Here is a 14,862-nt window from a genome sequence, read left to right on the forward strand (position 1 = left end):
TTCGCAAGTTTCTGGAGGGGGGCGTTTCTTCGTAAATGTTAAGAGGGGGGAGGTTAGAGGAGGGTGAGGAGAGGTTGTATGTGCGCATGTGCATGCTACGTTCAAAGTCATAGGAAATTAAATCTCCTCTAATGCCTTTAAAGTACACGGCAGGTGAGTTCAAAGTCAAATGTAATGGAAAAAAATACGTCCTAACTTGACTGAACCATACGCATATTTGAAACTTATCGTTCATTTCATGGTGTTTCCAGCTCGCAAGCATCATTAATTGAATAATTTTTCACATTTATTAGCAATAAATTTATTTAGCACAAGTATGAACATCGCCACCGAAAGCAAACTATAAACACAAGCGAGCCGGTAACGGAAGCGTTATTATGTACTTGTTAACGTTACTTAGCGACAGCATCAAGTAAATCATTAAAAATATATGTGTGTGTGAGAAATGCACCTGTACTGTCAAAAACTCTAAAAGATAAATTTGCTTTATGCGTTGTTGGTGAGAAGTTCAGCAGTTTAATTTGACATTACCGTGCGACAATCACAGACCATAGCGACAGCTTGAATTTCGTTGAGCCAGCTAACACATGTCTCTGATTCGTCAATTCTTGGTAACAAAGGGGCGGGGCTTCGTAGCAATACGAGAAATGATTGGCCAGATAATTTACCACTTTAACAATGTCTACACTGTATTTCTGATTCATTTAATGTTATCTTCATTGAAAAAAAATGCTTTTCTTTCAAAAATAAGGACATTTCTAAGTGACAAACTATGGAATGGTCGTGTATGAAGGATTATTCTGATGTTTCCATTTCCATTGTAATTTATACTTTTAAGTAAAATGAAGTTACGCTGCAGCTTCACCTCCCTCTCTTCATAACGCAAACTTGCCTTGAAACTTTACACATCTTTCCAGTTAAAAATTGTTAGAGACAAACGATCACACTCACATTCACACCTATGGACATTTTAGAATCACCGATTAACCTCAGAATGTTTTTGGACTGTGGGAGGAAGCCGGAGAACCTGGAGAAAACCCACTCATGCACAAGGAGAACATGGAAACTCCATGCCGAAAGATCCAGGGAAGGCCTAGGGATCTAGCTACAAGGCGAGAGTGCTAACCACTAACCCATTGTGCAGCCCAAGATTTAAAAATTATTTAATTTCATTTAGTTATTACATTTGGACTTGATTTTCTGTTAAAATTTTCAGATTTTTTAAATATCACCTGTCTATTTGTTGTGTTTTTTTGTACAAGTATTTTTCTCTGTTGTTAGTTACAACTTTCTGTCTCTGTTTTGGTGTGGAGAGAGGAGTTTCAAGGGCTCTGGGTGCAAGGACCGTGTGATTTACATATAATTTGCAAAGCAAAAACTTGACTCCTAACCCAACAGCAGGGGTTGAAAATGATTGATAGCCATAAGATACAGAGACTTAAGCTAATTCCTGGAAGTTCTAATTAGGCAATTTAAGGAAAGAAAAAAGATCTTTTGTATTTAGCAGTAAATACATGAATTAATTTGCAATATTTATATAACACAAAAATATGTGGATGTAGCTAATTACAACAATGTTTCTGAATCAGTGAATTTTGCCAAAATGTGAGGATTAGTGTGAACAAACAAAGATATTTTGCTCCCAAGTCCAAAAATCTGCTCTTTAAAGTGGAATATTAGAGCACTTCATATTCAGACAAGAAACAAAAAACATACACTTCTGTAGCTACATGTTTAAACACATATTCCTACAAGCAAATATATTTTGTCTATCTTTTATCTTTTTATTGTGTATTTAGTAACTGCAGTAAAATGATTAATTAAATCTCTAATGAAGTCAGAAAAGGCATGTCAAGTCACCCCCTTTGTATTAAAGTGTTTATTCTGCTTCAACATTTTTGTAAAATGTTTTCAGAAACTAGCGTACAATTTTCACGCATGCGCACAGTGGTGCAGCCGGACTGTGCATACGAGTGGTTGTTACTTTAATTTGGCAAGAAGGTGTAATCCAATTATTCGACTTCCTAAAATGTATTTCTCAGTCAGTTGTCAGTGTGCCAGTCTGGACTTTGGGAATAACCGGAGCGGAGGATAACCCTCTTGACTCCTGCGTGTCTTTGATACATCCTGCCCTGAGCGGAAGTGACTGGGATTCTGCTCAATCCATCTCTCCAAAACAGTCGTCTTTAAAGGGAGACTGGGCGAACACTGTCTGTTTCTCTTTCCCACATCCATCAGCTGAGCTCCAGTGACTGTCGCCATTTATCGTGGCTGTAACATCGCGGGACCTGCTGTAACAGGTGAGACTGTAGAGGCACGGAATTACCATCAAACCAACAGGGAATCAGAGGGTGGGTTTTTAAAAATCGCCTCTTTTTGTCCCCTCTAAACAACATATTTGTTCCAGGTCTGCGCCACAGACGTGAACGCCTGCTTGGACACAGGAGAGGATTAAGTTACTGCTGCTGGCGGAGGATTATTTTATTGGCCTCATCCTGTCTAGCCCGAATATCCAGGGATCCTTTTTTCCAATTAATAGAGGTCGCTTAAAAGCCAGGTATGCTCAGAAATATCAACCGTGCGTTTCCTTTAAATGCCTCATTGTGGGATTAACTGCGCACTAATGCGCCTCCTTTGTTGCTCATGCCTGTAGTCACTGTTTGCAGAACCACTTGCTGTGTTCCAGCTTTGGACTGAGAGCAGACAACAATAGAAACCTAAACAGAGCGGGTGTAATAATGTTAAATATGCGGTAACAGTATATCCGGAGCAGCATCCTACACCACGAGAACATTAGTCGGCAGCACAGACAAAGCATGGAGATATTGTTCTCCATATAGGATTTGGAGCGGCTTTCCCAGCAGTACATTGTAGACTACAGCCCTGTACCTGCTAGTGTACAATTTGTTGCCGTATAGAGTTACTGGCTCTCATCTGCTCGGTATCTGCCTGCCCAACCCCCTTCCCCTCACTGCCACAGCATGTTTTGCTCTCAGGCGGATCATGCCCTTTTGTCCACTGAAGCCTGACTGTACTTTTCAGAACAGCCTCCCAGTATCAAAGAATTAGCCTGCACTTTAGACAACTCACATTTTCTCTCTGTCTAAAGATGTTACTGAACTTAAATCTTACTTACGTGAATAAGTATCTTGGCTTTCGAGCACGATCAATGTTGAAATAGTCTGTTTTCCTGATAGTTTCATTCATAGTGAACCAGATGTAAAAAAAATAATAATAATAATTTTCTGATTATGGACTGCACAGTGGTCTGGTGGTTAGCACTGTCACTTTGCAGCTAGAAGATCTCTAATTCAACATCCCCGCCTTCCTGGGATCTTTTTTTGCATGGAGTTTGCATGTTCTCCCTGTGCATGCGTGGGTTTTCTCTGGGTTCTCCGGCTTCCTCCTACATTCCAAAAACATTCATCCGTCCATCCATTCTCATGCAACACTTAATTCTCATTATGGTCATGGCTTAGCTGGAGTCCATCACAGCTGATTTAGGGTGACGGCAGGGGACTCCCTGGACAGGTCACCAGTCTATCACAGGGCTACAAATAGAGACAAACATCACACTCATATTCACGCCAACAGACACTTTAGAGTTACCAGTTAACCCCGTCATGTTTTTGGACTGTAAGAGAAAACCCCACATGCACAGGGAGAACATGCAAACTCCATAAAGAAAGATCTCAAGAAGGCGGAGATGCAAACTGGGGATCTTCTAGCTGCAAGGCGAAGGTGCTAACCACCAAGCCACTGTGAGTGTGATCGTTTGTCTCTATCTGTGATAGGTTGGTTATCTGTCCCGGGTGTCCCCTTCCTTCACCATAAGTGAGCTGGGATAGACTCCAGCCCCCCAGGACCCTAATGAGAATTAAGCGATGTATAGATAATGGATGGATTTACCTGATTATGTATATAATTAGGTTGCCATATTGAGGATGTATAAACCGATCAGGCATAGCATTATGACCATCTTCCTAATATTGTGTTGGCGTCCTTTATGCTGCTAAAACTCCTCTGACCCAGTGGGGCGTGGACACAGGACCTCTGGGGATGTCCTGTGGCAATGAATTTTAGGGTCCTGTGGGTTGCAGGGTGGGACCTACCTAGATCAGGCTTATCCTGGAACATCCCACAGATGCTCAATAAGATTTGGATCTGAGGAGTGTGGAACCCAGATGAACACTTTAGCTCGTTCGTGTTTCCTGGGCCACTCTTGGGCAGTTTTTGTGGTGTGTTGGGATGCATAGTCCTGCTGAGGGTGGAAACTGGCATCAAGGACTGATGTTGCCGTGGGGGGTTGCTTGACCTGCAATGTTTAGATGTTTGGTACATGTCAAACATCCACATGAATGTCAGGACTCAAGGTTTCCTGTTGCATTATAACAAGATGATCGATGTTATTCACTTCACCTGTCAGTGGTCAGAATGTTGTGGCTAATCAGTGTTTAATGTCAGAGTTGGTTTCAGCATCTGCTCTAAAAATCTTTTATCAGTGGGGCTCTAGTTACTCCAACTTTTTTAAATTGCTCTCATTCAATCCCATTTACACATTCAAAGTTGTTATGACAGTTCATGTTCCATTGCTTTCTTGTTTTCAGCTGCATTTGCCATATGATTAATTTCTTCACAGATATGTCTTTCAGGCGAGGTGTGGTCAGGCAAAGCAAATTCCGCCATGTCTTCGCCCAGGCATGGAAAGCCGAGCACTGCATTGACGACGTCAGAGTGTCCCGGGTGACGTGGGACAGTCCCCTCTGTGCGGTCAACCCCAAATTCATTGCTGTTATCATTGAAGCAGGTGGAGGAGGAGCCTTCCTCGTCGTTCCGATCAACAAGGCAAGGTTCCAAATCCTACGTTACATTTAGCATCAGATTAACAGCGGGTCAATATTTTTAAAAGCCAGGATCTTGTTTCTGTTCTTCCACTCTGCTCCTAAAAGCAATATGTCAGCAAGTCTTTGGCTGCATGTCTGACTAATGTTTATGCAGCAGTTCCAAGACAAATAGAGGACAGATATGCTCCTGTGACATGGTAAAGCTTCTCAGGCTAGATGACTTTAATTTATTTATTTATTTATTTTTGTCTGACAGAGTGGCAGAATTGACCAGTCTTGCCCCACCGTCTGCGGTCATGCAGCACCAGTGCTGGACATCCAGTGGTCTCCTCATGATGACAACATCATCGCAAGTGCCTCAGAGGACTACACAGTCAAGGTAGCTTATCAGGCATCATTTAATGGTGGTTTGTGGAATGGTGTCCGCTGTGTCACTTGCTGTCACCTGTGGCAGAAGTTACGCTGACCAAATGTGGGTAAACCAGATGTCTAACAAAAACTATCAATTTCTTGTCACTTCAAGGAAGAAATTCCCTCGTAGTACTATTGAAGAGCTGCTTTGGAATGTTTCAGGGGTTGGATTTTCATTGTTGTAAATCAACAAAAAGCTAAAAAGTCCAGCAAACCTGAAGGAAATAGTGGCCATTTTTGGCAGCATGCTTATTTATGTTATAACTAAGCTAGCATAGCATAGCACGAACACTTGAAACAGGGTAACAGATAGCCTAGCTTGGTTCAGAAGTAGCAAACTCACCTATGAAGAACTGATTAACCTCACTAATTAACATAGAATATTAGTAAAAACAATCATTTTTATCAAATCTTTTGTGCTGAACTCACCAGGGTACCTGAATCCCCCTGCTTCAGGCCTTTTAGTCAAGTAAAGTTAAACATTTCCTGGATATTACTTTATGGTTAATGGGTAGACATCAAATTAGTACTGGTCTTATTCTCTGTAACAGAGCAAATAAGCTCTTTAACTGTACTGAGAGACACTGTGACAGAAGCCTTTCTTTAATCAGACTTCATAGGTGTTCCCAAGGACAGAAAACAGAACTTAAGTAATAAGACAAAACTAAATTCTACCAATGTTATGGCATAAGAATGGTAAATATTATGCATTAATCTACTCTGAAGGGATATGAGATGCTGATGTGACTGCTGTACCTAAATTCAGTTGTATTCTGTTCTTCAGGTGTGGCAGATCCCCGATGGGGGACTAACAAGTCCAATGACTGAGGCCATTGTGACTCTTGAGGGACACAGTAAGAGAGTGGGAATCCTGGCTTGGCACCCAAGTGCCTTCAACATCTTGCTAACTGCAGGTAAGTAATGTGTCACCTTCTACTACACCATATCAGCTACAAAAACAATTGGATCTCCTGTAACTGCTTAACATGGAACTTAGATCACTCTATGCGACACTTTAGTTTTTTTTTTAACCTGTGGACTGTACAGAATATGACTTTAAAATTTAACTGCATCACAATGTGGTTTATGTTATTATTCCGCCAAGGAACGCGGTGGAGTTATGTGACGATCAGCGTTGGTTTGTCTGTCTGTCTGTTTGCAACATTGCTTGAAAACAGACTAATGGATTTGGATGAAATTTTCAGGAAATGACACAAAAACCAAGAGATTTTTATGGCAGTCATGCTGCTTATTAGGGATGGGAACCTTTCAGCACCTCACGATTCGATAATGATTATGATTCAGAGGCTACGATTCAATTATAAATCGATTATTGATACATCTTTAACTTATGTATAGAGTATCGGGATGGGAGGGTGTATCTGGGCTCCAATGTATGCAGCAGTGCATACTTTACATATAACGTTGCTCTTGTGCAATTCGCGTACCGAGCTTCTTAGTTCCGTGTTATTTAGAACCTTCTGTACTACTTTAACAGATTTAAATAATCTAATTTGGACGTTTGTAAATCGATTCAGATTCGTCCACGTCCCAATCGCGCTGCATGAAAGAATCAGAAATAGGGCTGGGCGATATGGCCAAAAATAAAATCTTGATTTTTAAAAAAAAATTTTTTTAGCCATCTTGGACAATTGCGATTTTAATCGATTTTTGTTGTTTCTTTGCGGTCTGTTTGCTATGGCTAGTGCTAGCCATGCCGCACTCCCGTAACTGCGAGCACTCTTCCCATTCTGTAGGATGCCTCTGCCGGAGGTGCTGAAAGAGGTTAGTTGTGCTGCTACTCTTCGTTTTCACAGTAATTTTGCAAACACTGCACATGACTGTAGTTTGCTCTGTTTCAGTCTTGTCAAAGCCGAACCACTTCCATATAATCGATGTAACATGAGGCCCTTTTCTCGCGACCAGCTCTTCGTCTGCTGTTGTGTCCGCCATGACGGGGATGTGAGTGTTTTGGCGGAAGGAGATAAGAGGAGGAAGCAAACGCCAGTGCACAAATCATGAAAGGCAGAAGAAGAATCTGTATTATTATATAATTTAAGCTTGCCTCGATTTTACGATTTGGCAAATTTTCAAATCGTCAGGTTTTAAAAAAGTGAATTAATCGAATTATTCGATTTATCGCCCAGCCCTAATCAGAAATGTCCCCCCATCCCTGCTGCTTATAGTTTGGATCCACGGATTTGTTAAAGATTTCTGTATCATTGCGAGATAGCGGCATGGTGACACTGTAACTATTTCAACAAGTGAACACTACGTTAGCTGACGATCGCATGATTGCGATCCTACTTCAAATTTACCGCTGCGGACTTGTCAGGACTTTTCCATCCGAAATGATACAAGGAACAGTTGAATAAATTGTGGGGTGTTTCAAAGTCCCATCGATGCCAGCCACCTGCTACATATTTAGGTCACGCGATTTGGTATCCGTATATAATGTACACATGCATAACTCACGCCTGTGCTCACAGCAAGGTCATTTTGTTTGTGGGTACATATATAGTAAAGGCCACCGTCTATGTTGCCGTGATTTCTGATTATCAATAACTAATAAACAAATGCTGCATTTTTTTTTTTTAAATTGCTGCATTTCTGACAATGCCATATGGGGGAATAAATAGGCTTGGCGTACACTGTGCTTTCTGAGTGCTTTTCTAGTTTTGCATGTATTTACCTAAATAGGATGATCTAAAAGAAATGCTTGTGCTGGTAGACCATATGAAATGTGTCATACCTGAATTTTGTATCGCCAACATAAATCACTTTGGACTAAATATCCATGACCTAAATGGCAAATTTGGCAAACAGTGATGCTTGAGGTAAAGAATACCCTGTGATCAACACTTCACATCCTCTAGAGAAACATCACATGCATCCTTCCAGTTGTAAATAGTGAGAGTTGAAGAACGGCTCTTATCTTACTGTGTTGGTGTTCAGTGACAAGCAGTTCAAATACTGTTGCATAATACAAGCATGGAATAGGATTTCCCTGCTCAGCAATTCATAGCATGCAATGAAAGTTTCAAGGAGAATGTGATTAATCTGAAACATAGTTACACTTTGTTGCAAAGCTGCTAGATTTGGTTTAATCAGGCTCAGCCAGTTGATGAGATTTGAATGATGGTGGTAAACAATGCCAACTGTCATCACATTTTGATTCAAACGCTGCACTGAAGTATGTGACATTAACTGTTTTCCAGCTGAACTCAGTCTACTTCAGTCAAGTGATACAAATACAGGAATCTTTTATCTGAATTAACCACAGTTAAACAAAATGAGCATTTATTATGTATGACCTTGTTGCTAATTACTAATTTAAAAGACTCTCACCTACAAACTCCTAAAACTTATTGCTTCAGCTGGACATTTTGAACTTTATAAATAACACACAATGAGAAAAGATGGCTGTTTAGATTATGAGTTCTGCCCTGACTTCTTCTATGGTTAAAAACCAGGCTGGAACTGGTGGCCACCTTTACATTGTTGAAATACTTTCACAAACAACATACAACCTCCGTTATAGCTCTTAATACACTAATGGACAAGTTATTGCACTAATGCACATAATGTACAGTGACTCATCTTGACAGCAGCGTAATGCTTTTTACTGCATGTCTGCACTGAAACTTGAGGTGATTGACTCCACAGCTTTACAGGTTTGCCTTCCTGTGTTTTTGTTTGTTTCCCTTGCCTTGTGTGGACTAACACCACCTCACTGGATGTCATGTCCTCATCACTCTAGGTTGCGATAATGTCATTTGTGTGTGGAACGTGGGCACAGGCGAACTCGTGTACCAGCTTAGTGACGCCCACCCAGACCTCATCTACAGCGTCAGCTGGAACAAGGACGGCAGTGCTGTCTGTACCGTCTGTAAGGACAAGGCCCTGCGTATCATTGACCCACGAAGAGGCACTGTTCTGAAGGTTACTTTACATTTCTACTACGTAAAAACATATTTTAAGATGGATACTTGTGGTGAAGTAATTCTAGATCTATCTTCATTACTCTTACAGTGCAGTTACAGTGGTGTTTTATGAGCCTGAAATGTTTACCTAGGTCAGAGAAAAGGTCCATGATGGTACCAGGCCTATGAGAGCTGTGTTTCTCTCTGACGGAAAAATCCTGACCACAGGCTTCAGCCGAATGAGTGAGAGACAGCTGGCTCTGTGGGATATGGTAAGTCTCTTGTGTACCAAGTATCCTTGGAAATTCCATCCATATTGGATACTTGTTGATTGGTGCTGTGCACGGTTTGTTATTACTCCACCAAGGAACGCGGCGAAGTTATGCAACAATTGGCATTGGTTTGTCTGTCTGTCAGCAACATTACTCAAAAACAGACTAACGGATTTGGATGAAATTTTCAGGGAAGGTCAGAAATGACACAAGGACCAAATGATTAGATTTTGGCAGTGATGCGGCTTATAGTCTGGATCCACGGATTTGTTAAAGAATTCTGTATCATTGTGCGATAGCGTCACTGTAACTATGACTACAAGTGAACATTACGTCAGCTGCCTACTGATGATCACGTGATTGTGATCCTCCTACAAATCCACCACTACGGACCATGAATTGTTCAAAGATTTCATCCATTGGAAATCAGACAATGACTGAGCAGCATTGTTATTATGTCTGTTTCTTATTCATATTGTGTATATAGTGAGTGTACATCACCTCTTTAATTTATAGTTGTTATCTTGCTTTTCTTACTGTCACTTTGCTGCTTTCCTCCTTGTGGGACAAATAAAGCATATTTTAGTCTATTGCATTCTGTTCTAATACACCCAAATCTATTGGTCAGTCTTACTGCAGGGTGTAGTCAGCCTTAACCAAGAGCCATGACTTCAAATCCAGTGGTCACCAGGACATAAAGACTGCATTTACATAATTACCCGTCACATCTGATGACATTACATGTGATAAATCTGCTAATTTAAATTTTAGGGGGAAGGACAGGACACGTGTCATACGACTGCCATTTTTGGCATTACGGAATTCTAACATAGATTTCCATTTAGGATTATTTCAGTAGTGAGACTCAGCCGTAACCTAAATCCTTTGAGCAAACTAGGGTTGTATGGGTGGAAGAACATTCGTAACAATTACAATAAGAATCAAATGTTTTCTGTCTTCTAGAAAGATCTCTCGGAGCCAATGGCCGTACAGGAAATGGACACGAGTAATGGAGTTCTTTTGCCCTTTTATGACCCTGACACAAACATGGTCTATTTGTGTGGAAAGGTGAAGCCTCAGCATTATATGCAAACATGAATTCAAAGTTGTCATATGTAGCGCAATCTCATAACCCTCATTCGATAAAGTCATTTTGACATTAAATAAAACTCATCTGCTTTTCAGGGGGATTGCACCATCCGATATTTTGAAGTGACAGACGAATCCCCATACGTTCACTTCCTCAGTTTATACAGCAGCAAGGAGCCACAGAGAGGTGCAGGCTTTCTTAGTAAAAGAGGTGTGGATGTCAACAAGTGTGAAATTGCCAGGTGAGTACAGTCATGTTTTACTTAACTTTAGTTGTATTTTAAGAGATAACACTGTCTACCTAGCCTAGCCGCGCTAGACCCATGTTCTGAAGGCACAAGGGTCTAGGGCCGCTTGACAGGGAGGGAGGCGGGCTAAAAGGTTGTCTATCAAATCACTCTGCAGCAATTGGGTAGGTATACAACCAATCAGCGCAACGAATAGGCTGACGTAGTTCCTAGAGCGCCGGCGGATTATGGCTAAGTCCCATTAGCTTCCCAACCAGCGGAGCCAACTGGTATATTAAGGATTTGCCATATCCCATCGGCATAAGTCCAAATACGTCTTTCTTCTCAATGAAACACTTCAGTGCCGTCCTTTGTTTATCTTTCAAGTTGAATTTTAGCTTCAAATCTTTAAGGGCTGTGGCCAAAGCCGAGTCGAAAGATAACTGTTTATTGTGCGCCGGTTGTTTCTGTCAGAATTGTCGCGCCTCTGTCGTCACTTAGTTACGCCCGCCTTCTGACTCTATACTTCATGGTGATTCGTCCGGCCAGTTTTACTAGAATCCAGCCTCGAGCCTTATGGAGGGTAACTAGACCCACCCTGGCAGAGAATTAAATTTGTTGCCGTGGGTTGTCTAGCACGGCTAGGCTACTGTCTACCTGTATTTTTCTCAATGTTAACAAAACCCCAAAATGACCAAAAATGGTAAAATAAATATATACAACTGACAACTTTTGTCTGTGTAATCCATAGCATCATCATATACTTATTCCTCCGTGCCATAAAGCTCTGTTGAATCAAAAAAAACCATTCCATCATTACTCCCAACATCAGCTTTGTTTTCACAATACACTACCGTTCAAAAGTTTGGGGTCGCTTAAGATGTCTTTATTTTTGGCAGTTTTTTCAATGAAGATAACATTAAATGAATCATAAATCCAGTCTAGACATTGTTAATGTGGTAAATGACTATTCTAAGTGGAAACGTCTGATTTTTAATGAATATCTCCATAGGGGTACAGAGGAACATTTCCAGCAACCATCACTCCTGTGCTCTAATGCTACATTGTGTTAGCTAATGGTGTTGAAAGGCTCATTGATGATTAGAAAACCCTTGTGCAATTATGTTAGCACATGAATAAAAGTATGAGTTTTCATGGAAAACATGAAATTGCCTGAGTGACCCCAAACTTTTCAATGTTATTGTGCACCTGTATGTTGCTTTCAGTACTTACTAGATGTGTATTAATCCAACACTTGAAATAGTCCCCAAACAAGTTTATTTACTCCTTTTTTGTTTTCTTAAAGCTCCAGTGTCGTAGTAACTGTGTTCTCTGATCATGTCTAGGTTCTATAAGCTGCATGAAAGGAAGGTGGAACCCATTTCTATGACTGTACCACGAAAGGCAAGTCATACTCAGCCTTTAAAAGCAGAAAAATAACTACCCTACATCACAATATTCAAGTCCAAGAAGTCTAGCCATTAATGATTAATGAAAGCACTCACCTCTTCACCTTGTTTCTCTCTTGCCTCTCCAGTCAGATCTCTTCCAGGGAGACCTTTACCCGGACACAGCTGGCCTGGAGCCAGCTCTCCTGGCTGATGAATGGATAGCTGGGCAGGATGCACCACCGCTGCTGGTGTCTCTGAGCAGCGGTTACACAGCTCCTCCATCCAAACACAGAGACACCCACAGAAGCAAGCCTAAGCTCACCTCTCAGGACTCCGGAGCCGGGGGAGCCCCACCTTCAGCGGGGAATGTAGCCAGCTCCACATCTACACCCGCCACTGCTGCCAAGGAGGCGGAAGAAGAGGTGCCACAGCCACGAGTAGCCACAAGGGAGACGGACGGAAATGCTGAGAGGCCGAAGAAAGAGGTGTGTCGACAGCGATGCAGCTGTTGATCGAGCAATTTGTAAAGCTGTTAACTGACTTGTTCTTTCTGCTTGTTTTCAGGATGACGTTTTAACTGAGCTGCTAGCCGAAATGAAGGCGCTACGGGCCGTCGTCCTCGCTCAGAGCCAGAGGATTGAGTTGCTGGAGAGGCAGCTCGCTCGGATTGAAGACGGGGACGTGTGAGGAAGCAGGAGACTCACTACATGCGGACGGCATTCCAACTAAATCCATAGACCATAGCCTTACTAGAATCAACAGTACCTTAAGCTGTGTGAGTGGAAGGATTTAGTGTAATGTAGCGGCTAATTTTGAGTCACAGCGGCTTACGACCAGGTGAACTATTGTGATCATTTTTTTAGATGGATTTCCAGGTTGTGGTTTAGAATGGGGTGTGGCGTGCACAGAGTGAAAGTGACAGTAAGAATTTTTTTTTTTTAAATATGGTGGTGCTAGAGTGCAGCTTTGCAAAATCCTTGCTTTAATTTTGAAGGATTCCCAAGGAGTTACTGTGACATGATTGCCTCAAATTAATGCACAAAGTGGAAATTAAAAAGCATTATATTCAAGCTAATGAAGGTTGACGTACTATAGCAAAGCGAGTAAGTACCTCTGATGTGATCTTTTTGCCCTCAGAAGCACTCAGAAATGTAACCATTATGGCTATTTAATCAGGTAGTTAAAGCTGCTAAACTGTCATGTCATATCAAACTCTAAATTGTTGACTCATTGTGTGACTTGTGCTTTATTCTACTACTTCATCATAGGACGCCGTGTGTAAAGTTTTAAAGTAGAAAATGTTCTGGTGCATTAACCATGATCTTGACAGTGAGAGTGGAGTGAATGATAGCTGATGAGAGTGTCGTCTAATATTTATGTGTAACGTAATTCTGTGTAGTCTTTGCAGTCAATGAAAAGGTAACACTTGTGATTTTGTACCCCATGTTGTAAGGTGAGAGCAGTGTGAAGTTTCCTGAAACATCGCGAGGGAACAGTTTTGTCCAGGTTATCATATACGTATGAAATGCATACTTTTTTGTTGTTTTTTTACATGTGTGGAAAGGTTTCAGGCAGCAAAAAGAGTTATGAGTTGCAATGAAATGTGAACCATTTTCTCCAGTTGGCGATGGCACTTGTATTGGCGTTAAAGGAAGCACAGGCTTTTTAAACTTTAGTTTTGTGTTTTTGGCATTACTCTACATTTAGAGGCATTGATCTGTTACTTTTGTTACAGTGTTCTGCATCAATGGTACATTCAACGTCAAGATTTTCCCTTTATTACTTTCTTTATGCACTGACATCTTAAAACTAACTGTTAAAACAGTAGCAGGTTGAATGAGACTACATTGTGTAAATCCATTAAACATTAATTCCTACTTTGTATGGAATGGCTTTTTTGTGTGTACGAGGAAATGTTCTCATCCTGTCATGCACTACGAGTCAAAAGTTTGGACACACCTTTTCATGTAGTGATTTTTCTTTATTTCAATGACTATGGAAATATGGAACTACAGTGGGTACGGAAAGTATTCAGACCCCTTGACATTTTTCACTCTCTGTGTCATTGCAGCCATTTGCCAAAATCAAAAAAGTTCATTTTATTTCTCATTAATGTACACTCAGCACCCCATCTTGACAGAAAAAAAACAGAAATGTAGAAATTTTTGCAAATTTATTAAAAAAGAAAAACTGAAATATCACATGGTCAGACCCTGTGCTCAGTATTGAGTAGAAGCACCCTTTTCAGCTAGTACAGCCATGAGTCTTCTTGGGAATGACGCAACAAATTTTTCACACCTGGATTTGGGGATTCTCTGCCATTCTTCCTTGCAGATCCTCTCCAGTTCTGTCAGGTTGGATGGTGAACGTTGGTGGACAGCCATTTTGAGGTCTCTCCAGAGATGCTCAATTGGGTTTAGGTCAGGGCTCTGGCTGGGCCAGTCAAGAACGGTCACAGAGTTGTTCTGAAGCCACTCCTTTGTTATTTTAGCTGTGTGCTTAGGGTCATTGTCCTGTTCAAAGGTGAACATTCGGCCCAGTCTGAGGTCCTGAGCAATCTGGAAGAGGTTTTCCTCCAGGATATCTCTGTACTTGGCTGCATTCATCCTTCCTTCAGTTGCAACCAGTCGTCCTCTCCCTGCAGCTGAAAAACACCCCCACAACATGATGCTCCCACCACCGTGTTTCACTGTAGGGATTGTATT

At 41.3% G+C, this 14,862-nt stretch overlaps 1 protein-coding gene across 1 annotated transcript; it reads left to right on the forward strand.

The window, feature by feature from the left end:
- Positions 1 to 1,989: 1,989 nt before the first annotated feature.
- On the forward strand, positions 1,990 to 14,034 carry coro1b (coronin, actin binding protein, 1B). The gene is made up of 12 exons (XM_051943700.1): positions 1,990 to 2,300; positions 2,408 to 2,557; positions 4,640 to 4,845; positions 5,101 to 5,223; positions 6,040 to 6,169; positions 9,016 to 9,197; positions 9,331 to 9,450; positions 10,414 to 10,518; positions 10,636 to 10,781; positions 12,113 to 12,174; positions 12,308 to 12,642; positions 12,722 to 14,034. Exons 3-12 carry the CDS (start codon positions 4,642 to 4,644, stop codon positions 12,842 to 12,844), a joined length of 1,530 nt encoding a protein of 509 aa, XP_051799660.1. The 5' UTR covers positions 1,990 to 2,300; positions 2,408 to 2,557; positions 4,640 to 4,641; the 3' UTR covers positions 12,845 to 14,034.
- Positions 14,035 to 14,862: the final 828 nt, after the last annotated feature.

The sequence above is a fragment of the Acanthochromis polyacanthus genome, chromosome 23 (genome assembly GCF_021347895.1).
Source record: "Acanthochromis polyacanthus isolate Apoly-LR-REF ecotype Palm Island chromosome 23, KAUST_Apoly_ChrSc, whole genome shotgun sequence".
In the NCBI taxonomy this organism is placed as follows: Eukaryota; Metazoa; Chordata; class Actinopteri; family Pomacentridae; genus Acanthochromis; species Acanthochromis polyacanthus.

Coding starts and splice junctions, on each gene's coding strand:
- coro1b (XM_051943700.1), top strand. CDS start 4,642: ATGTCTTTCAGGCGAGGTGTGGTCAGGCAAAGCAAATTCCGCCATGTC. Junction 5,224..6,039: donor CAGAGGACTACACAGTCAAG/GTAGCTTATCAG, acceptor TCTGTTCTTCAG/GTGTGGCAGATCCCCGATGG. Junction 12,643..12,721: donor CTGAGAGGCCGAAGAAAGAG/GTGTGTCGACAG, acceptor GCTTGTTTTCAG/GATGACGTTTTAACTGAGCT.